The 21,394-nt window shown below is 43.4% G+C and overlaps 1 protein-coding gene across 8 annotated transcripts; it reads right to left on the bottom strand.

Annotated features, from left to right (window-relative positions):
* Positions 1 to 1,969: 1,969 nt before the first annotated feature.
* Positions 1,970 to 21,369, bottom strand: TAF7L (TATA-box binding protein associated factor 7 like). 8 transcript variants are annotated; one of them, XM_070952013.1, is made up of 13 exons: positions 21,326 to 21,369; positions 19,380 to 19,448; positions 16,256 to 16,329; positions 14,984 to 15,062; positions 12,524 to 12,657; positions 10,069 to 10,195; positions 9,186 to 9,253; positions 8,004 to 8,076; positions 6,992 to 7,108; positions 6,093 to 6,284; positions 5,159 to 5,271; positions 4,348 to 4,407; positions 1,970 to 2,532 (listed from the first exon to the last, which is right to left on the bottom strand). In XM_070952013.1, the coding sequence occupies exons 2-13, from the start codon at positions 19,390 to 19,392 to the stop codon at positions 2,488 to 2,490; spliced, it is 1,095 nt and encodes a 364-aa protein (XP_070808114.1). In that variant the 5' UTR covers positions 19,393 to 19,448; positions 21,326 to 21,369; the 3' UTR covers positions 1,970 to 2,487. The 8 variants fall into 8 exon arrangements, with proteins under 8 accessions (XP_070808114.1, XP_070808115.1, XP_070808117.1 ...); XM_070952014.1 differs by having other exon boundaries at positions 6,093 to 6,281; XM_070952016.1 differs by having other exon boundaries at positions 9,195 to 9,253.
* Between the last annotated feature and the right edge of the window lie 25 nt (positions 21,370 to 21,394).

Below are 21,394 nucleotides of genomic sequence, written 5' to 3'. Positions count from 1 at the left end.
TTCAACCTACCTAATTTCCAATTATTTATACTGTACTTGCGTGCCGCAACAGATATCCAAACAGTTGCAAACGATTCTAGACAACTATCGGTAGAGCTCTTTATAGCACGAAGGACTCTTTTCAGAGGCTGAGAACATCTCTTCAAGGGCTCAGCAGAAGTTTTAACGTTCGCTAATCTTTCAGCCAGGTTAATGCAGGATTTGCTGTCTTAGGAATTTAAAATTAGATCAAGCTAACCAAAGGGTACCACCAATAACTTTCCGGATGATACTAGAACATTCCTACAAAGAGTGCAGGCCTAGGAAAATCTGGCTCTTCCCTTAAGCATTGGGATAGGATGGAGAAGTTGAGCTGTAAGGATGTCTCATCTGGTGCCTGGGGGGAAAAGTACAGTAGTGGCCAGAATTGTGGAAACCTTTTGGGAAAAGTGTATTTTCTAAAACTAGTTAATAACCCCACTTTTTGGGGGAGTAGTACCATAAAAATTATATATCAATGGAAAGATAATTGAATCAAGAATGTAATGCAATAACTTTGATGATGGATTTGCTATTAGAATAGCAGTTAAGAGTAAAAAGAAGAAAAGTGAAACACGTAGACAAAACGAGATATACAAAAATTATCGTCATGTCACTTAATACTTAGTTGGGTGACCTTTAGCATGAATTATGACCTTACGTCTTCCCTTGGAGTGAACCAAGTCTTTTAGTTCTGCAGCTGTTATAATGTGAAACCAAGATTGAATGATTGCTTCTGTTAACTGGGTTTTATTGCTTTATCGCTTTTGACTAACAAGTTTCTTTAGTCGGCTCCATCGATTTTTAATTAGGTTAAGATTGGGGCTATTCCCAGGCCATTCCAGCAGTGGAATAGGATTATCTTGAAACTCCAAAAAAAAAAAAAAAAAGTGTTGTTAGCCATCAAACCTCAAAAATACACTTTTCCCAAAAGGTTTCCACTATTTTGGCCACTGCTGTACCTTCGTTTCCATGTTTTATGGATTGTTCTTAACCGCCTGGTATCATTGTATGAGGTTGGGGGCCATGATAAGTCCTCTAAATAAATACGTTTTGAGGGAGAAACTCAGATCTGGAATGTGTCACTCTAGGCTCCACTCTAGGCAAAGCTTACGTAACTATACAGGTAATCCTCGACTTATGGCCACAATTGAGGCCAAAAGTTATGTTGCTAATTTGAGACATTTGTTGAGTTTTGCCCAATTTTACAACTTTTTTGGCCACAGGTGTTGTGGATTACTGCAGTTCTTAAGTTAGCAACGTGATTGCTAACTTAAATCTGAGTCAGCTGCCAAGTATCTGAATTTTGATCACGTGATCATGGAGATGCTGCAGAAGTTGAAAAATGGGCATAAATCCCTATTTTCAGTGTCGCTGTAACTTTGATCCCTAAATGAACTGTTGTTAAGTAGAGAACTATATGTATGTTGCTCCATACATTTGTATTAGGCAGGGCAAAAAATTTCCTCCCTATGATGGAGCATCATAGACAAACTAATCCTAATCCTAATTCTTCCTCCTCTTTCATTGTACTTTTGGACCATTTTCTTATTCTTATTTTTCCATACTTTGCATCTCTGTTTAAGCCTAAACTTTGTACATTCCAATTCCCATGTGATCAAATCCTTTTCGAGAGATTGGTTGTGATTGTGTTATCACCCAAGGACTCTAGTTTATCACAAACAGAATTCTCGGGGAATAAAAATACCTTGTTTTTTTCCCCAGACATCTGGGAAAAGATCTTTTCTAAGGCACGCTTGGCTGGGGAAATTCTGGAAGCGGAAGTCTATACAGCTTCAAGTTGCTAAGATAAATTTTTGTGAGTGTCACTTTTTTGAAATTGGAGCTGTTGTGAGAATGATTGCTAGGTGGTTGGGCCATTATATGCAATATACTTAAATAGCATCAGATAACCTGTGAAATATATACCCCAAATAACATTAAAAGTATATACAGAAAGCTTTGTTTTTATTTCACAACGCTCTTGAAGACAAAAACATGAATGGGTAAAGAGGAACGTTAGGAGGGAAACTTTTGTCTCTCACAACCAGTATTTACAAAGATGCAGAGTGTTGTTATCCCTCATGCCAGAAAGAACTGATTTCATGCCACTTAAAACAAGTGCGACATTGGGCTCGTTGGAAAACAAAAAAGACGCAGAACTGAAAAAGAACCAAAAATGGTCCTGAAGTGAATTTTGCTCTCAGCAATGAACACCGATTTTTGTGACCGTCTTCCAGGAAATCCCACTCTTTGCAAAACATTCACGTTTTCTGCATGTTCTGCGCGCATGTTATTTGTAAGAAACCTAGCTTTACTAGAAATCTAGTTTATCTAGATTTCTGCGAGGAACTTGCTAATCGGCTCAAAAGTTATGATGAGTCTGCACTAAGAATATGCAGGCTCCAGCACCAAGAGAAGGGACTTCTTAGTCAACATCAGAGCATCTGTTCTTGGAAATTTAGAGGTTCATTTTTCCATCAGAGCTTCCAGCTGCTCCTGAAGAGATGCCAGCTGCAGAGAAAGAAGAAAAAATGAAAAAAAAAATAATTAAACAATAAAATGTACAATCTTTCTCCTTTAAATAAAGATCCAGGGATCTTTCCATTAGTTCCCCGATCGCTCTAATCTCTAGGCAATCTTTCCTATTATTCCCAACCTGTACAATAATCCTTTCCTCTCACTTTAGAATAGAATAGAATAGCAGAGTTGGAAGGGATCTTGGAGGCCTTCTAGTCCAACCCCCTGCTTAGGCAGGAAACCCTACACCACTTCAGACAAATGGTTATCCAATGTCTTCTTAAAAATTTCCAGTGTTGGAGCATTTGCAACTTCTGGAGGCAAGTTGTTCCACTGGTTAATTGTTCTAACTGTCAGGAAATTTCTCCTTAGTTCTAGGTGGAATCTCTCCTTGATGAGTTTCCACCCATTGCTTCTTGTCCTGCCCTCAGGTGCTTTGGAGAATAGCTTGACTCCCTCTTCTTTGGGGCAGCCCCTGAGATATTGGAACACTGCTATCATGTCTCTCCTGGTCCTTCTTTTCATTAAACTAGACATACCCAGTTCCTGCAACCGTTCTTCATATGTTTTAGCCTCCAGTCCCCTAATCATCTTTGTTGTTCTTCTCTGCACTCTTTCTAGAGTCTCCACATCTTTTTTACATCATGGCAACCAAATAAAGGGTGTTTTATACAGGGTGTTCTCGCTAGGTCCATAGTTTCATCACAAGTAGGAGAATGTGAATGGAAGCTTTTTCTGTGTAGAGATTTTGGGAACATAGCAATGAAGAAGAAGGGAAACGTCAAGGCATTCTCCTAAAATCATGACCTTCGTTTGATTTCCTCAGGGCTGTGTAGACAATGCAAACAATCTCACGGTTGCTGAATCTTGTCCTCGTGGGTTTGTTCTCCAGCGCATGGCACAACATAGGCGAACAAACCCATCAGGACAAGACTCAGCAGACAGCAAAGTCCACATTTTGGACAGAGAGAGACGCTGGTTTGAAAGAGGGGTCGAAGAGGCCATCTGTGTCAAAATTGAACAGCCTTCTCTCAACAGAGGGGGAGGGATCCGACATTATCTGTCTCCAGTCTACAACACAGTCCTTTCAGCAGTTCCACATCCAGTTGCACTTCTCAGACGACCCTGAGGACACAGATCAACCTCCAAGTGGCCTCAATGACCCTCTAAAAGGATGTCAATGACCAGCTGTCTGCAAGGAGTATAAATCCTTCCATTCCACACCATCCAGTCAGAGCTGAAGAAGCTTCTTGGACGAGAAGCGAAACGTCTTCACAGAATAACAAGAAAGTCCAGTTGCCTCTTGAAAAAGCACCTTTGGGACAACCACGACCTGGAGGACTGAGAATCTCCACAGACAAATCTCCTCATGGATTTCTCAGCCCCCATCAAAACTAGTCTGAGTTGCTAAAAACGACGACAACTCAGAAGCAATCGCATCCAGCTTTGTCTAATTCACAAAACAGGGTCTCCACAGTATCTTATTTTTAAAAAAGGATCTATTCTAAGAGGTTATAGATTTCAAGCAAATGACCCCCGTAAATCCTGGCCAGCTCAGCCAAGCAACATTCACTTGTAACTATGAAGTTGCTCTGATTAGTCGCCACTCATATGTCCTAAATGGATGAAAGTTACAAGCATTTCAGAGCTAATAAAGTATAAGTCAAATGCGAAGTAATCGCTTAGTGCCCTGCAAATATTTTCCCAGGCTAGCCTAGCAGTGAATGTTACGCTTCTGTGTTTTGAATATGCATCCCAGCTAAAATTGCTGCACCTTCTCAGAATTTATCAAAATGGCAGAAATCTTACCTGCTGTTTCTCTCGCTCTTCCTGTTGTTTGAACTCATCCAGCACGGCTTGGAGGCGCGTCTGGGAATTAGACCGATAGGAAAGATGTTATCTATGAGCTGTGGTGGCGCAGTGCAGTACTGCAGGCTACTTCTGCTGGCTGCCTGCAATTTGGCAATTCAAATCTCACTAGGCTCAAGGCTGACTCAGCCTTCCATCCTTCCGAGGTCAGTAAAATAAGGACCCAGATTGTTGGGGGCAATAGGCCCCAATAAACCGCTTAGAGAGGGCTGTAAAAGCACTGTGAAGCGGTATATAAATCAAAGTGCTATTGCTTGTGAAGGGAAGGAAGGAAGGAAGGAAGGAAGGAAGGAAGGAAGGAAGGAAGGAAGGAAGGAAGGAAGGAAGGAAGGAAAATGAGAAGGAAGCTGTGGTGGCGCAGTGGTTAGAATGCAGTACTGCAGGCTACTTCTGCTGGCTGCTGGCTGCCGGCTGCCTGCAATTTGGCAGTTCGCCTATCACCAGGCTCAAAGTTGACTCAGAAAAGTTTTTTCTGAAACAGAGTTTCAGAAGTGGAAAAAAAAAGCAAAAAAAAAAAAAAAGCAAGGCACAGAGCTCCCAACCAAGGAACCTGTTGCTAAAATTCACCTCTGGGAACAGCTGATTGGGGGTATTCCGGGAGGCCAATCCACCCGCCAATCAGCTTTTTTCTTATTTTCCTCCCCAAAAACTAAGGTGCGTTTTATACTCCGAAAAATACGGTATGTTCGCTACCTCGAGTTTCTAAACAATGATAAAGGTGGGATTAAAAATCCATTAATTCCAGAATCACCTTGAGTGCCAGATTCTCCACTTTCATGATGAGGTCTTCTTGGCGTTTCCGTCGTTCCTGGGTCTCCTGCAACTTGCCCTTCAGGTTGTCAATTTGCTTCTGGATTCCAACCGCTGCAAAGAGAGAAATAATAAACCAAGGGCTGCCCCAAGGGTCACCCAAAATCACCTAACCAGGTGTCTCCAACCTTGGCAACTTTATGTTCTGCCCCAGCTACGGACCCCAAAGAACGCAGAACACACAAAGTCTGTACAAACCTTAGTTTACTAAATTAAATCAGTCTTTTTCAAACAAAGGCTGTTAATTAACTTTCTTAACAGCCTACAAGAATCCAAAGAATAAATAATCGTAATCTTACTATGGTTGGCAGAAAGCCCAGAAGCAATTTGCAGGAAACTGATAAGGGAACTAAGATCAGGACGTGAAGGAGAGTGAACGAAGTTGTTCCCTGCAAATTGCCTGTCGTCATCCTTCCTTAAATAGGCTAAGGGAGTGGCCAATTAGCCCCCAGCCTTACTCTCGAGACCTCCTGAGGAGCCACTCCTGCCTTTTGGCAGCTCTGCTGCCCATACATCAAGAAGAGGCTCCTCCTCTTCTTCCTCTTCACTTATGGGTGCTTCTGGAGGTTCTGAAGGCCCTGGCTGAATCCCCGCCTCTGGCACCACATCTTCTCCAGCCTCCTCATTGTCCGACTCGAGTGCCAGCTGCACAGGCTGCTGGCGCATCACACCAGCCTCCTCGCTGTTGGAATCAGCTACTAGCTGCACAGGCCGCGTACGGGCCACAACACTTTAAGACTTGTGGACTTCAACTCCCAGAGTTCCTCAGCCAGCTTTGCTGGGAATTCTGGGAGCTGAAGTCCCACAAGTCTTAAAGTTGTCAAGGTTGGAGACCCCTGTCGTAGAACACCTTCCTTTCCCCACCGGCTCCTAACCAATTTGGCTGGTTCCTTCATTCTCTTGCTGCTGGGAGCTGGATTCGTTCAGCTTGCCCTGCAGCCTCCTCTCCAAGTCTTCCTCTGTATCCATCACGTTCAGATCTTCGTCGTCGTGGTGATCTCTCTCTTCTTCGTCGCTGCTGCTGCTGCTGATTTCATTGAACATCTCCCGGAGTTCGTCACGTTCTGCTGGTTGGAAAGAGATGGAAAAAAAAGGAGCCAAACCATTCCTCAATGTACCCAAGGGTGGGATTCAAAAATTTTATCAACCGGTTCTCTGCCCGCTTGCTGGGTGGGCATGGCCTACTCAGCTTCCTGCACCACAGTGTGGGGGGGGTGGTGGTAGTTTCGCCCTCCCCAGGCTCCGGAGGCTTTCCTTGAGCCTCTGGGAGGGCGAAAATGGCCTCCCGTGGGCTCCGGAGACCCTCCAGAGGCTGGAAATGGGTCCGTTTCCGGACTTTCGAGAGGCCTGTTTTTCGTCCTCCCAGAGCCTCCGCGCAGGCCCTGCACTTACCTGGCATCCAAAACGGGCCGTGTGGAGACTCTTGGGAGGGATGGGCGGGGCCAGCCAGTCCTAGCAACTACCGGTTCAGCGAACCAGATGTAAAATTAACATCCGGTTCGCCTGAACTGATCCAAACCAGCTAAATCCCACCCCTGAATGTACCCCATCGTGTCTTGCTGAGAAGGCTGGCTAGTCTGGTCTCTATACCCCAATGCCCCCTCCCCTTATATAAAGAGCCATTTTGTTAGGACTATCCTGAGCAGACTGCAAAACTCCAGGGAATCACAAGGGAGCAATAGAGAGCTGGAGGAAATACTAATCCTTTGCCGCCATCTAGTGGCTTTTCAAGAATTGGCAACCCTCGGGTAGCATCCTAAAAATGTGACCATACCTGAAGATCCATGGCCTTGTTTATGTCCGGTCATGCCAGGAGAAGAAATATCCAGGCCTGTAAATGACCCATGATTCTCGGCTTCCTTCGTTTCATCTTCGGCAATCACTTCCCAGCCTGAATTCAGGCACAGACCGATTAAGGAAAAGTCCATTTAATCGGGAAGCGCGTCAAGAAATAGAAGGCAAATCCATGTTGGAAAAATATTCTTGCAATTTCCCCCACCAGTCTTACTCAATTTAATGAAGGGAAGTTCTGCTTTAGGAAATTAGTAAAGAAAATGAATACTTGATTATTCATGTAATAACTGCGGCGAGAATTGTATTTGCACAAAATTGGAAAGCAGAAAAAAAAATCCCTATGGAGGTAATTAAGAAAATATTAGAATGTGTAGAAATGAATAGATTAACATTAGCAATGAAAGGGAAGGAAGAATCGGAATATTATAACATATGGGGGCAATTTTATTATTGGATAGAAAATGAATATGGACAAAAAGCAGTGCCAAATTAAATAAATCTGGAAGAAAAATGTTCTAACAGGAGATATATTCAATTGAAATGTAAAAGCAAAGAAATATATATATATTATGATGACACAAAAATTTGTACCCAGATGTTTGAAGTTACAAAGGCACTGAAAAAAAGCAACTTTGGACCATTTTACACGCTCGCTTGCTACATCCTCGTGGTCACATGATCAAAATCCAGGCGCTTGGCAACTGGCATGTACTTACGACAGCTGCACTGTCCCTCGGTCACATGATCACCATTTGTAACCTTCCCAGCAGGGTTTCGACAAATCAACGAGAAGCCGGATTCGCTTAACAATCCCATGATTCATTTAAGAACTTCTGTGATTTGCTTAACAATGGTAGCATAAAGTCAAGCAAATCTCACTTAACCTCCTTGCTTAGCAAAATGGAAACTTGGAGCTCAATTGTGGTCTTAATTCGAGGATTGCCTGCATTCATTTCAAAGCAAATCTTACGGGGGAGGGGGGAAAAGGATACGGACACTGACGGCTTCGGCATCCGTGCTGAGAAGACGTTTCACTTCTTTCTCTACGTCTGGAGACTCGATATACTGTGACAGAAAAAAGAGGGAAAAAAAGAGAGAGATTGTATACTACCAGCTGAGTTTCTGCCTCTAGAGCAGAAACTTCTGCATTAAAAGTTTTATTTCTCTCCTAACTTTCTGCTGTTGGGCACATCCGTGTATAGCTATCAACCTCACCTTTCACGTTCACTTCTGCACAATTGTGCAAGGCTTCACACTAGCATTCTGTCTCCCCATGTCACAAGTCAAAGCTGTTGCGACCCAGGCCCAAGTAAGCAATAGGAAAATCAGTCCGTGAAAAAACAAACAAACTTTATTCGAACAGCTGAGAATTACTTCATTCCCAGCGTCGTTCAACTCAATTAAAGCAAATTCCTCCCAATGCAAATTCCTCAGTCCTATCGCAAACCTTGGTCCAATTAGGCAAACTGCCAAAGGCCTTTCTTGGCAAAAGTTCAGAAGTCACAGATACAAAAATAAATACAAAACATAGATAAAGAAGAGACGAAGCTACCAATGTTGTTTTCCGGCAAAGCCCAAACGCCGTTGCTGGTCTGTTTTAAGACTTACGGGAGAGGCCAATCATCTCTTGGTCCTACTCCTGAGTTGTCCTCTTTGCTTGAGCTGCTCTTGCTTTCTGGCAGCTCTTCTCATGCGTGCATTAGGAACAGGCTCCTCCTGTTCCTCTGCCTCTCTGCTATCTGCCACTGGAGGCTCTGGAGTCCGCACCTCACTCCCCGATGGCCCTGGCCCCATCTCTGCCTGATGCAAAGCCCTCATCTGGGCCTTCCCCAGCCTCCAGGACTGGCCCATGTTCTTCCTCAGCCTCATCGCTATCCATCACAGAGACCCTCTTCAGCAACACAAACGTTCATTGCACGTATCCAGCCCAGTGGCCATAGTTTGAGGACCCTTGATTTAGTGCAATATAAAAAAATACAAATAATTTTTCTGCGGACCACTAAAATTTTCTCGCAAATACACCAGTGGTCCACGGACCACCGGTTGGTGAACACTGTCCTAGACCAACATAAAAATAAACCAAGGTACTGTCTACCCTTGACTCAACTTTCCAATTGTGCTTTACATTTTGGCCCCGGCTTCCGTTAAGCAACCGCTCTCGAAGGCTCACCTACATGACTCACCTTCTTCTTAGCCGTCTTTCGGAACCTCCTCTTTCGGACGTTCTTCAACGGGAGCGTAACTGCAAGAACACAACAAATTGATTGGCAAAGGGAAGACGGAACAGGAGGATGCAGCCAACGGGGCTCTTGGGAATGTAGAAGAGAGGCTAGCGTTCTGAACCAACGACAGGAAGATCAATGGGTCTCATGAGGAATGGTGAGCGCATAGAACCGTGATTGCGAACCTGTGGCATGCGTGCCAAATGGCACGCGGAGCCTATTCTGTGAGCATGCGAGCCATCGGCCAGCTCAGCTCCACCATGGATGTGCACACGTGCCACCTGCCGACCAGCTGATTTTCAGGATATGCCAGGGGAGCCGGGCACATGCGGGAGAATGCACATGCGGAGAGGGGGAGTCACTCACACATGTGCAAGGAGGTGGGGAGGGGTGTGGCATGCCCCCCACGGCCTGTTTTTGGGCCCAGAAGGTTGGGTAGGGAGATCTACTAGGCCCAAAACAAGGCGTGGGAGATACAGTGCGCCCCCCCCCCCGGCCCGTTTTTGGGCCCGGAAGATTGCAGGGAGGCCTACTAAACCCAAAACGGGGCATCAGGGAGGTGCGGCACCTTTCTGCAGCCCATTTTTGGGCCCAGGAGGCTGCAGGGAGCCAAAACGGGGGGCGGGGGTCACATGTGCATGCATAGGGGGTGCGTGGGGAGCGTGGGGAGGTTGTGTGTGCATGCGCAGGGGGCCCAGCATTGTATTATGAGTGCCGGCAGGGCACGCTTTTGGCACACGATGAGAAAAAGGTTAGCCATCACTGGCATAGAGGTAGATGCCAATGCCCAGATTAAGGCTCCTTAGCGTAGGTAAATGACCCAAGAGCTACTCACTGCCATGATTCCAGATAAACTTCTTCTCCCGGTCCTTATCCTTCTTCTTGTTGGCTCTAGCATCAGTACTAACAGGTGGTTCCTCCAAAGGAGGGTAGAGGTCTCCATCCACAGTGCACACAAGCATCTGAACTCCGCCACAGAAATAAAAGGATAACTGACTGTTATCAGAAAGAAATTGGAAGGAGTAAAAGCCCAAGGAAAGTTCTTGTTCTGACTTAGGCTCCCTTAAAAAGCACAAAGCAGAGTCCTGGTCCCGGCAAAGCTCATTTTATTTACATGATGATGAATTCCTTTCATTCACAGTCAGCAGGGCTTGACAAACAGTCTTTCAGAGGAATATTTATCAACACAGACCTTATCTCGCTTGGAAAGTTGCCAGGTAACTAGTTTCCAAACGCAGGGTAAGGCAAAACTTGGCACAGAGTCTCTTAGAGTCACGAACAGATCTTTCCACTCTTGCAATGACCGGACGACCAAATTGTTTCCTGAAAAAACCCACTCCCTGTTCGCTCATCTTTTGTTTCCTATGGGAGGGGCCAATCACCTCCAAGGTGTGGCTTTACTCCCAAGTCGACCCTGCTTTCTGAGTTGTTCTTGTCTTCTGGCAGCTCTGCGCATGCGCACATTGGGAACAGGCTCCAGCTGTTACTCTGCCTCACTGCTGTCTAGCTCCCTCTCTGCCTCCGACGCAGAGCCCTCGTCTGAGCTTTCCCCAGCCCCCAGGACTGGCCCAAGTTCCTCCCCAACCTCCTCACTGTCTGACTCTGCTGCCAGCTCCACTGGCCGCCAGTGGGCCACAACAGTTCTGTTGGATCAAACTAGAGGCTTCCTTAGTTCAGTCTTGTCAGAGTGGTCAATCAACCAGTTATCAGTGAGAAATTCGTAATATGAGGACAAATAGCTCAGTATTGGAGATAGACGCTAATATCTTCAGAGTGGCTCTGAATCTTCATAGCTAATTGCCACTGCCTTTCTTTTATTTATTTTTATTTATTTATTTATTTCATTTCATTTCTATACCGCCCTTCTCCCGAAGGACTCAGGGCAGTGTACAGCCTGATTAAAAGCACAAAGACAGACAAAATTTAAAAATTATTAAAATTATTAAATGATAGGCTCAATTATAAAACCCCCAAATTTAAAATCCCATATTTAAAAACCAATTAAAATCTTTACATTGATAGCCCAGCCTGGCGGAACAACAAGGTTTTGAGGGCACAGCGAAATACACGGAGATCAGAGATTTTACGAATTTCTGGGGACAGTTCATTCCAAAGGGCAGGGGCTCCCACAGAGAAGGCCCTCCCCCTGGGTGTCGCCAGCCGACATAATTTGGCCGATGGCACCTGAGGAGACCCTCTCTGTGGGAGCGGACTGGCCGGTGGGAGGCTACTGGTGGCAGAAGACAGTCTCGAAGGTATCCAGATCCAATGCCATGGAGCGCTTTAAAGGTGGTAACCAACACCTTTAATCCACCATCAAGTTGTCTAATCTCTTTTTCAAGCCTTCCAAGTTTCTATCAATCCCGAACTAATGCGAGTTTTAAGCTGTAGGATGGCAGCTTATTAGAAATACTGCACCCTCAAAGAACTGTTAAGATCAACTATATTCCATTACCGTATTTTTCGGAGTATAAAACACACTTCCCCCCCCCCCAAGAGAGGGTGAAAATTTGGGTGCATTTTATACACCAAATGTAGCCAAAACCCGAGGCATGGAGGAGGCAATGGTCTGTGGCAATCCCTGCAGCCTGGAACAGCTGATTGGGGGTATTCTGGGAGGCCAATCCACCAGCCAATCAGCTGCTCATGCTGAATCAGGCTGCAATAATGTGCTGAAGCTGACCTGGCTGTTTGCTATTTGCTGCAAGGACGTGTCAGAGTTTGCAGCAGCAATCACATCCAGAAAGCACACACAAGTTAACTGATTCAGCAGGATTCAATAACTTCTCTTTATATATATATAATATAAAGTAAATATACAACACCAAAAGCAGGTTTTACAACACAAGCAAAACACAAGCAGAGGAGAGGAGTTTCAGTTTCAGTTTTAGTTTCCGAGATCAGCACAGCCTGCAGCTTTAGAACAGTTGACCTAAGCTACGCCCAGGCTCCTTGCTGTCTCCTTCCTTGGTGCTCACAAAGCAAATACTGTTTCGGTTTCCAAACAGCCCTCAACTCTCTCACACACTGACAGGACACTAGCCAGATGAATACCGATGAATGCTGGTAGGCAGAGGCAGAATTTTTTTTTTTCTTATTTTCCTCCCCAAAAACTAAGGTGCGTTTTATACTCCGGAGCGTCTTATACGCCGAAAAAAAATACAGTATTTGTGGTTTGGAGAAAAATAATAATACAGATTTAAGAGTGGAGCTGAAAATGAAGACGTGCCTACAAAAATGAAAAGCAAAATCATCTCGAGTCATCTTTCTGATTAGTGGAGGGCATCTACCTGGCAAATGTCAGCCGTCTTGTAGAAGGTCTTCTTATCGATGGTTTTCAAGCTTTCCATGGTGCAGGGCAAGTCCACCAACTTGGCAGCTAAGGGGACACGGTCTACTCGCACAATTCCATGACGCCCATCCGCTGCAGGAACAGGGAAACAGGACAATTGCTATGTCAGGGGTGTCAAACTCAAGGCCCACGGGCCGGATCTGGCCCGTGGGGTGCTTAGATCTGGCCAGCGGGGCCGCCCTGGAAAACAGCGAATGACCAGCCCAGGGTGCCTCTGCAAGCGGCCCCTCTGAGCTCCGTTTTCTCTGGCAGAGGCTGTCATGGTCGAAAACGGAGCTCAGGAGGGCCATGCATGCCCCACCAGCTCCATTTTTGCTGGCAGAGGGCTGCAGGAGGCCGCCACAGCCGAAAAACGGATGTCAAACTGGCCACGCCCCCCGGCCACGCCCACACACCCTGTGTTCGAGGTCGAACACAACCCTGATACAGCCCTCAATGAAATCGAGTTTGACACCCCTGTGGTACCTATGAAACATTCAACCGTTGAGTATTTTTTCATTAGCAATTGGAAGACACAAGGTTATGGGCTCAGACCATCACGTTACTTCCATTATAGGTGAACCAGATCTAAAAGTAGCGAAATGTGTGTGTGTGTGGTTTTTTTTTTTAATGATGGGGAAGACCCCATTTAGAAAACGCTTTCCTATTCGTTTATTTCTCCCTATCTTAGAAACGGCAGTGAAATGAGATGTTAGACAACATTCAAACGCTTTCAACTCTCAAGAAATTTGTCCCCAAAAGGCTAAGCATGGGATGAACTCAGGGGTGGGCTTCAAAAATTTTAGACAGGGGTTCTCTGCCCGGTTGCTGGGTGGGCGTGGCCATGGTGGGCGTGGCCTAGTCGGCCTTCTGCACCACAACAGGGGGCGTTTTTGCCCTCCCCAGGCTCCAAAGGCTTTTCTCGAGCCTCAGGGAGAGCGAAAACGGCCTCCCCAGGCTCCGGAGGCCAGAAATGGGCCCGAACTTCCGGTAGGCCCGTTTTTCGCCCTCCCCAAGCCTCTGCGAGTGCCCTGCACTTACCTGCATCCAAAATGGGCCATGTGGGGACTCCTGGGAGGGGCAGGGTGGGCAGGGCCAGCCAGGAGTGGGATTTGGGGGTTCTCTGAACTGCACAGAATCTTAGCTAGAGGTTCTCCCAAACCCCTACGAACCCCCAGCAGCCCCACCCCTGAATGAACTACTCAAAGTCAATGAACTACAATGGCAACAGTTCGAAAATTAGAACAATATTTTACTATGGTCCAAGACCAGGACAAAAATCCGATGCAATCAAAATATATAATATATATATATATATATATATATATATATATATATATACTTAATTTGATTTATATGCCGCCCTTCTCTGGAGACTCAGGGCGGCTTACAATGCGTTAAGCAATAGCCTTCATACTTTTGTATATTTATACAAAGTCAGCTTATTGCCCCCACAAACTGGGTCCTCAATTTACCCACCTTAGAAAGGATGGAAGGCTGAGTCGACCTTGAGCCTGGTAAGAATTGAACTCGCAGTAATTGCAGGCAGCTGGATGTTAAATGCTGCCTTAGGAGGCATTATCCTCCTACGCCACTCAGGCTCCTATATAATAAACTATAATAACGCTGTAACCATTGAATACATGAGTGGGCTTTTACTGACCAATCTGGATTATCACATAATCTTGTGGCTAAAGCAGAAAACCTGGCTATTAAAAATATGATTTCAGGACACCTGTCATTTAAGAAAACTTCTAGACAATACAGATCCAAGCAGCTAAGAAATAAATATCAATAACCCAATACTAAATAGCTGTGGAAAGAAGGGGAAATTTACTAATGAGATACTAGAAAACTCCGAGTAACCTTCTTGACATTTTTAGATTTCTTGCTTACTCCTCCATCCTTTATTCTTTTATGTTACAGGTGATCCTCGACTTACGACCACAACTGAGCCCAAAATTTCCACTGCTAAGTGAGACAATTGAGCTTTGCCCCGTTTTTATGACCTTTCTTGCCACAGCTGTTAACTGAATCACTCAGTTGTGAGGTTAGTAACACAACTGTCAAGGCAAATCCGGCTTCTCCATTGACTTTGCTTGTCAGGTGGTCACAAAAGCTGATCATGTGACCAGGAGACACTGCAACCGTCATAAGTACATGCCAGTTGCCAAGCTTCTACATTTTGATGCTGTGACCATGGGATTTTGCTGCAACTGTCATAAGGGCGAAAAACAGTCACAAAAGTCACCTTCTTTCAGTGCCGCTGTAACTTTGAACGGTGGCTAAACGAATGATTGTAAGTCAAGGACTACCTGTACCTGATTTTTATTTTATGTTTGTGTTTGTTTATATGCTCTCTCTCTCTCTCCCTAAAAAAAGGAAGAAAAATTAAAAGCGGCTGGTGTTGTCCCCTTACCGTGCAATTCAATCGTGAGCCTGTCCTTCAAGTTGACGCTCCCAGACTGAACAGCCCTCCGCACTGTAGAAGCATATTCCTAAACAGAGAGGCAGCGAGAACCAAGATCAAAGGACCGTAACAGACATAACCGGGAATCACAGCAAAACGGTAGGTGGTTAGCATTTACTCATTTGGGTTGGACTAGAAGACCTCCAAGGTTCCTTCCAACATTCTATTCTATTCTATTCTATTCTATTCTATTCTATTCTATTCAATTCTATTCTATTCTATTCTACTCTACTCTACTCTACTCTACTCTACTCTACTCTACTCTACTCTATTTCTATTTCTATTCTTTCTTATTCTATTCCTATTCTCTATTCTTATTCTATTTCTATTCTGTTCTAATTATTTCTTATTCTATTTCTATTATTTCTCATTCTATTTCTATTTCTATTCCATTCCAATTATTTCTTATTCTATTTCTTATTCTATTTCTATTCTTTCTTATTCTATTTCTATTCCATTCTAATTATTTCTTATTCTATTTCTTATTCTATTTCTATTCTTTCTTATTCTATTCCTATTCTATTCTAATTATTTCTTATTCTATTTCTTATTCTATTTCTATTCTTTATTCTATTCCTATTCTATTCTAATTATTTCTATTTCTATTCTTTCTTATTCTATTTCTCATTCTTATTCTAATTCTAATCTATTCTATTTCTATTCTTTCTTATTCTATTTCTATTCTGTTCCTTCTTACTCTATTCCTATTTATTCTAATTATTTCTTATTCTATTGCTATTATTTCTTATTCTATTTCTCATTCTATTTCTTATTCTAATTCTAATCTATTCTATTTCTATTCTTTCTTATTCTATTTCTATTCTATTCTTTCTTATTCTATTCCTATTCTATTCTAATTATTTCATATTCTATTTATTCTATTTCTATTATTTCTTTCTCTTATTTCTTATTCTATTTCTTATTCTATTCCTATTCTATTCTAATTATTTTGTATTCTAATTCTAATCTATTCTATTTCTATTATTTCTTATTCTATTTCTATTCTATTCTTTACTTATTCTATTCCTATTCTATTCCTATTCTAAATTATTTCTTATTCTATTTCTATTATTTCTTATTCTATTCCTATTCTATTCTAATTATTTCTTATTCTATTCCTATTATTTCTTATTCTAATTCTTATTCTAATTCTATTCTATTCTATTAATTCTATTCCTATTCCTATTCCTATTCTTCTATTCTATTCTTCGGGTCACTTACCGGAGGCAGCCGCAAAACAAACTGGCTTTCTAACTCGTGGGGGATGTTATCCTTGTTCTTGGTCATCCTCACTTCTTAGAGGTTGAGAAGACAAGAAAAATAAACAAGAGTTAAACAACCGTTGAACAAGCACTTTTCCTGAGCACTGCTATGCAACTTGCTGAGCTGCTAGCCATCACACAAGAGCGGTGCAAACAAATATATTCCATCCGGAAGCACCTTATCGGAGAGAACCAAGGCATTACACCGTGTGTTGAAGCGAATATCTATGGAGATTCTCCATCGCTCAAGTCACGGTTATCCAAAGGTGCTTTTCCAAAAAGGCAACTGGACTTTCCCTTGAAGACGTTTCGCTTCTCATCCAAGAAGCTTTTTCAGTTCTGACACCTGGAATCCACCTGTGCTCCAGTTGCTACGGTTAAGAAACCCTGCTCTATTGTCAAATCCACAGAGAGAACGTTGAAAGTCAGAACTGAAGAAGCTTCTTGGATGAGAAGCGAAAGGAGCCTGGATAGCTCAGCAGATTAATGCATTGTAATTTAACTCCAGCTGTCTGCAATTAGTAAGTTCGAATCTCGCCAGGCTCAAGGTTGACTCAGCCTTCCATCCTTTCTAAGGTGGGTAAATTGAGGACCCGGTTTGTGGGGGCAATAAGCTTTGTAAAAATATACAAAAGTATGAAGGCTATTGCTTAACGCATTGTAAGCCGCCCTGAGTCTCCAGAGAAGGGCAGCATATAAATCAAATTTTTTAAAAAAAAAAGAAAGAAAGAAACGCCTTCTGAGGAAAAACGAAGTCCAGTTGCCTTTTGGGAAAAGCGCCTTCGGGACATGTGTTGAAAAGTCCAATTTCAGCCTCGTAGGCCCGAGCTGCATCAGGAGCCATTAAATTTGAAAGCAGAATGGTTTCCTTAGCTCATTGCACCCGCTCGGCTTATTTCCATTACTTAAGTAAAGACGATGATGTTGCTTCTACTTAAACCAGAATACGTTAATGTTTGCACAGCTTCAAAAAAAGGACAGCTAGAAAGAGAGATACAGTAATAAAGAAAATTTTAGAATGTGCAGAAATGAACAGGTTAACATTAAGAATAAAAGATAAAGAGGAATCGGTGTACTTCAAGACATGGGGACGTTTCTATGATTGGCTAGAAAAGGAACATGAATAAATGAGAGAAAAGATCAACAAAAAAAAAAATAGAAATTCAAATGACACCGGAGTAAATGAAAAAGGGGGAAGGAAGGGGAAAATGAAAAAAGAGGTACTATATAAATGCACGTTAAGGATGATATATGTCTAACCAGCAAAAGAGAAAAGAAATTGAAAGGAAAATGTGGGTAAATATAAGATCGGGGTTTTATCGAATACCATCTTGACAAAATATTGAATTGAAAATGGACACAACAACGGAGAGGGAAGGGAGAGAGGAGTAGAGGGACAGGTAGGAAGGAGAGAGGAGAACGGAGGAAAAGAGAGAAAGAAAGGGAAAAGGAGAGGAAGAAAGGAAGGAAGGGGAAATAAGAGTAGGAGAGAGGGTTAGAAAGAGAGGAAGAGGGGAGGAGTGGGGGAAAGGAAGGGGAAGGAGAGAAGGGGAAGGAGAGGAGGAAAGAATAAAGTTGAAAAGAATAGAAGAAGGTGAGGAAAGGGTAAGAGAAGGAGAGGTGAGGGAAGGGTAAGAGAAGAAGGGAAGAAGAGGAATGGTTGCTGTGGAAGAAGGGAGATATGGAATCGTAGAAGAGCAACACCAAATGTATTTTAAACTTTTAGGATGAAGAATGAACCAATATGGAAACCAAAAGATAATATGTGGTGATAAGAATGGAGAATAGAGTAGAATAGAGTAGAGTAGAGTAGTGTAGAGTAGAGTAGAATAGAATAGAATAGAATAGTCTCTCTTTATTTTATGATTTTATGGTTGATTTTAAATTTTGATATGGATTTTAAATTGACAAATTTTAAACTATGGGCCAAATTTAATTATTTTAAATTTATTTTTAATTGTACTTTATGTATAAATGTTTTATTTTGGCTGTTCACCGCCCTGAATCCGAAAGGAGAAGGGCGGTATAGAAATTTGAATAATAAAAAAATAATAAAGAATAGAATAGAATAGAATAGAATAGAATAGAATAGAATAGAATAGAATAGAATAGAATAGAATAGAATAGAATAGAATAGAATAGAATAGAATAGAATTTTTTATTGGCCAAGTGAGATTGGACACACAAGGAATTTGTCTTAGTGGATACGCTCTCAGTGTACATAAAAGAAAAGATACGTTCGTCAAGAATCATAAGGTTCAACACTTAATGATAGTCAGAGGGTACAAATAAGCAATCAGGAAACAATATAAATATAAATCGTAAGGATACAAGCAACAAAATTAGTCATACAGTCATAAGTGGAAGGAGATAGGTGATGGGAATGATGAGAAGATTAAGAGTAATGCAGACTTCGTAAATAGTTTGACAGTGCTGAGGGAATTATTTGTTTAGCAGAGTGATGGCATTCGGAAAAAAAACTGTTCGTGTGTCTAGTTGTTCTGGTGCGCAGTGCTCTATAGCGTTGTTTTGAGGGTAGGAGTTTGTAAAGAGATTGTACATTTATATATGTTTTATGAGAAATAAAAATAATAAACTTAAATTTAAAATTGTTTTTAAAAAAAGGACAGCTAGGGATCTGTTCCTCTCTCTTCCCCTCCCTGCCCATCTTAAGCCAACAAGCAAAACGCCTTCTTAGCTCTTTCAAATAAGGTGCCACCGGGAGGGAGGCCAGAAATACAGATTTGGAGCAATAAGAAGAACAGAGCGAAACTCGATGATTTGAAGCGTGACAAATGCAGACACAGGAGAAAAGATCCTGCCACTTGCTGGAGCACGGAAAGGAAGGAAAGATCCGCTCCCATTAAATTAGTACTGTCACAAGGAACGATTCGATCCATGTTCGTAAAAGCTGGCAAAGCACAGCCATCACACCCACACACCCACCAGGAGTCTGCAATTCTCCCGGGCCTCGTTTTAGAAAAGCAGAACAGCTTTTGCACCAAAATCAGCACATCTTCAAGAGAGAGAGAGAGAGAAAATAAAGACCCGCCACCAAAGAAACGTAAAACAAACACATTTACTTGCAGACGCCATTCCTCCTCTTCTTGCTCCAGGCAAAGGTTTATAAAAACTTGTATCATTCAAAAATACTAAACGTAAATGCAAAGAAAAAGAGTTTGTTTTAAAAACAACAACAACAACAACCAGGGAATATCTGCAGATCAACGTATTGCTATGTAAGGGGGTTTAAACACATCATACGGTCTTCTGTTCTTGGAATGAGATGTTATTTCTGTGATAAAAAGCATACGGGACACTTTCTTGAATCTGTTTCCTTTAGAACTTCATATTTAGGAATATATCACCCCACAAATCAGCTGAGATTCTCAGCTCGGCAGCGTTTATCCATCCCGCAGCAAAACGGAAGAGGCACAATCCCAAAATGTTGTTTTTTAATTTATAAAGGAATCGTTTGGGACAGGAATGCAGTTCTGTAGGCCAGATCCAGTATTGCAAAAGCAGGCAAAACATCTTCCAACGTCTTCAGGGGGGGGGGAAGGAGCAAAAGACTACATGGGCTCTCCTGCATCAAACCTTGAAATTAACCAGATTTGGTTGAACCATGATTTAGAAGCAAGCCAGAACTGCCTGGACTCAAGACATACGCCAACTAGAAGGACCAGTGCAGGCTGTAAGGCCGTATGCATTCCAGGGACAGAAACCACCCCCTTCACCCCCCCCCCCAGTATTTAACCCAGTGTTTCCCCATTGAGGGCAGCTTTAAGACAGCTGGACTTGAGGGATCCTTGATGCTCTCTGAGCTTGGTTGTTTTCTTGAAGACGTTTCATTACCCAACTAGGTAACATCATCAGTGCTAAATAGGAGTGTGATCTGTGGAATGGAGGAGAAAGGAGGACGGAGGAGGAGGAGGAAGAGGAGAACTGTGAGGTCTTGGGTGCTTCTCTGAGCTTGTTTTCTTGAAGACATTTCTTCACCCAACTAGGTAACATCATCAGTGCTAGAAGGGAGTGTGATTTGTGGAATGGAGGAAGGAGGAGGAGGACTGTGAACTTGATTGTTTTCTTGCAGACGTTTCATGACCCAACTAGGTAACATCATCAGTGCTAAATAGGAGTGTGATCTGTGGAATGGAGGAGAAAGGAGGACGGAGGAGGAGGAGGAAGAGGAGGAGAACTGTGAGGTCTTGGGTGCTTCTCTGAGCTTGTTTTCTTGAAGACATTTCTTCACCCAACTAGGTAACATCATCAGTGCTAGAAGGGAGTGTGATTTGTGGAATGGAGGAAGGAGGAGGACTGTGAACTTGATTGTTTTCTTGCAGACGTTTCATGACCCAACTAGGTAACATCATCAGTGCTAGAAGGGAGTGTGATTTGCGGAATGGAGGAGGGAGGGAGGGAGGACTATAGTGTCCTTGATGCTCTGAGCTCGACTGTTTTCTTGCAGACGTTTCATGACCCAACTAGGTAACACCATCAGTGCTAGTAAGGAATGGGATTTGCTCACTGTTTATATCCCTGTCAATGTTGGGGGGGGGGAATCAAGGAGCCCCCTCATCTCCTCCAACCCTGAGCTACAAATATATCCTCCTTCTTCCCTACAGGGTGGACTTCAACTCCCAGAATTCCCCGGGAAGGGATTCTTTCCCACCCTCAGCCACATTTAGAACTGGGGGATTCTGGGAGTTGAAGTCCAAAGTTGCCATAGTGGAGAAATCCTGGTGGAAAAGGAAGGAGGGAGGGAGAAAAAAACCAATCCCGCCAATCCCGACCCCAAAAGCACGCTCGACCCCCCCCACCCCCAATGGGAGGGGAAATTAAGACACCCCCCAAAACCGGCCCTCCAAAGCTATGCTCCCCCCCAGATGCGGGGGAGGGGGTGGAGTGGAGCCTAGGAGACCTAGGACCCCCGGCTGCTCCAAAGGGGCTCCTTCTGGGGGTCTCTCCCTTGTTGGGGCAGGGATAGGGTGGGGGAGCTTGCCGAGGGACCCCCGCAGACGGGACTCACCTACTTCCGGTCACGGCCTCCAGCCTGGACCGTACAAGATGCGGAAGCGGAAGGGGCGGAGCCGCGGCT

The sequence above is a fragment of the Pituophis catenifer genome, unplaced genomic scaffold (genome assembly GCF_029215685.1).
Source record: "Pituophis catenifer annectens isolate HBS135680 unplaced genomic scaffold, rPitCat1.0.hap2 SCAF_11, whole genome shotgun sequence".
Taxonomy (NCBI): Eukaryota; Metazoa; Chordata; class Lepidosauria; order Squamata; family Colubridae; genus Pituophis; species Pituophis catenifer.
The sequence above is the reverse complement of the archived record's forward strand: the minus strand, read 5'-3'. Positions and strand labels throughout refer to the sequence as shown.

Bases quoted from the DNA above. Each gene is read 5' to 3' on its own strand.
- TAF7L (XM_070952013.1), bottom strand. The intron at 12,658-14,983 runs GTAAGGGGACAA...CTGTTCCTGCAG, and splicing joins GCTCACGATTGAATTGCACG to CGGATGGGCGTCATGGAATT. The intron at 5,272-6,092 runs GTTAGGAGCCGG...CTCTCTTTGCAG, and splicing joins TGAAGGAACCAGCCAAATTG to CGGTTGGAATCCAGAAGCAA.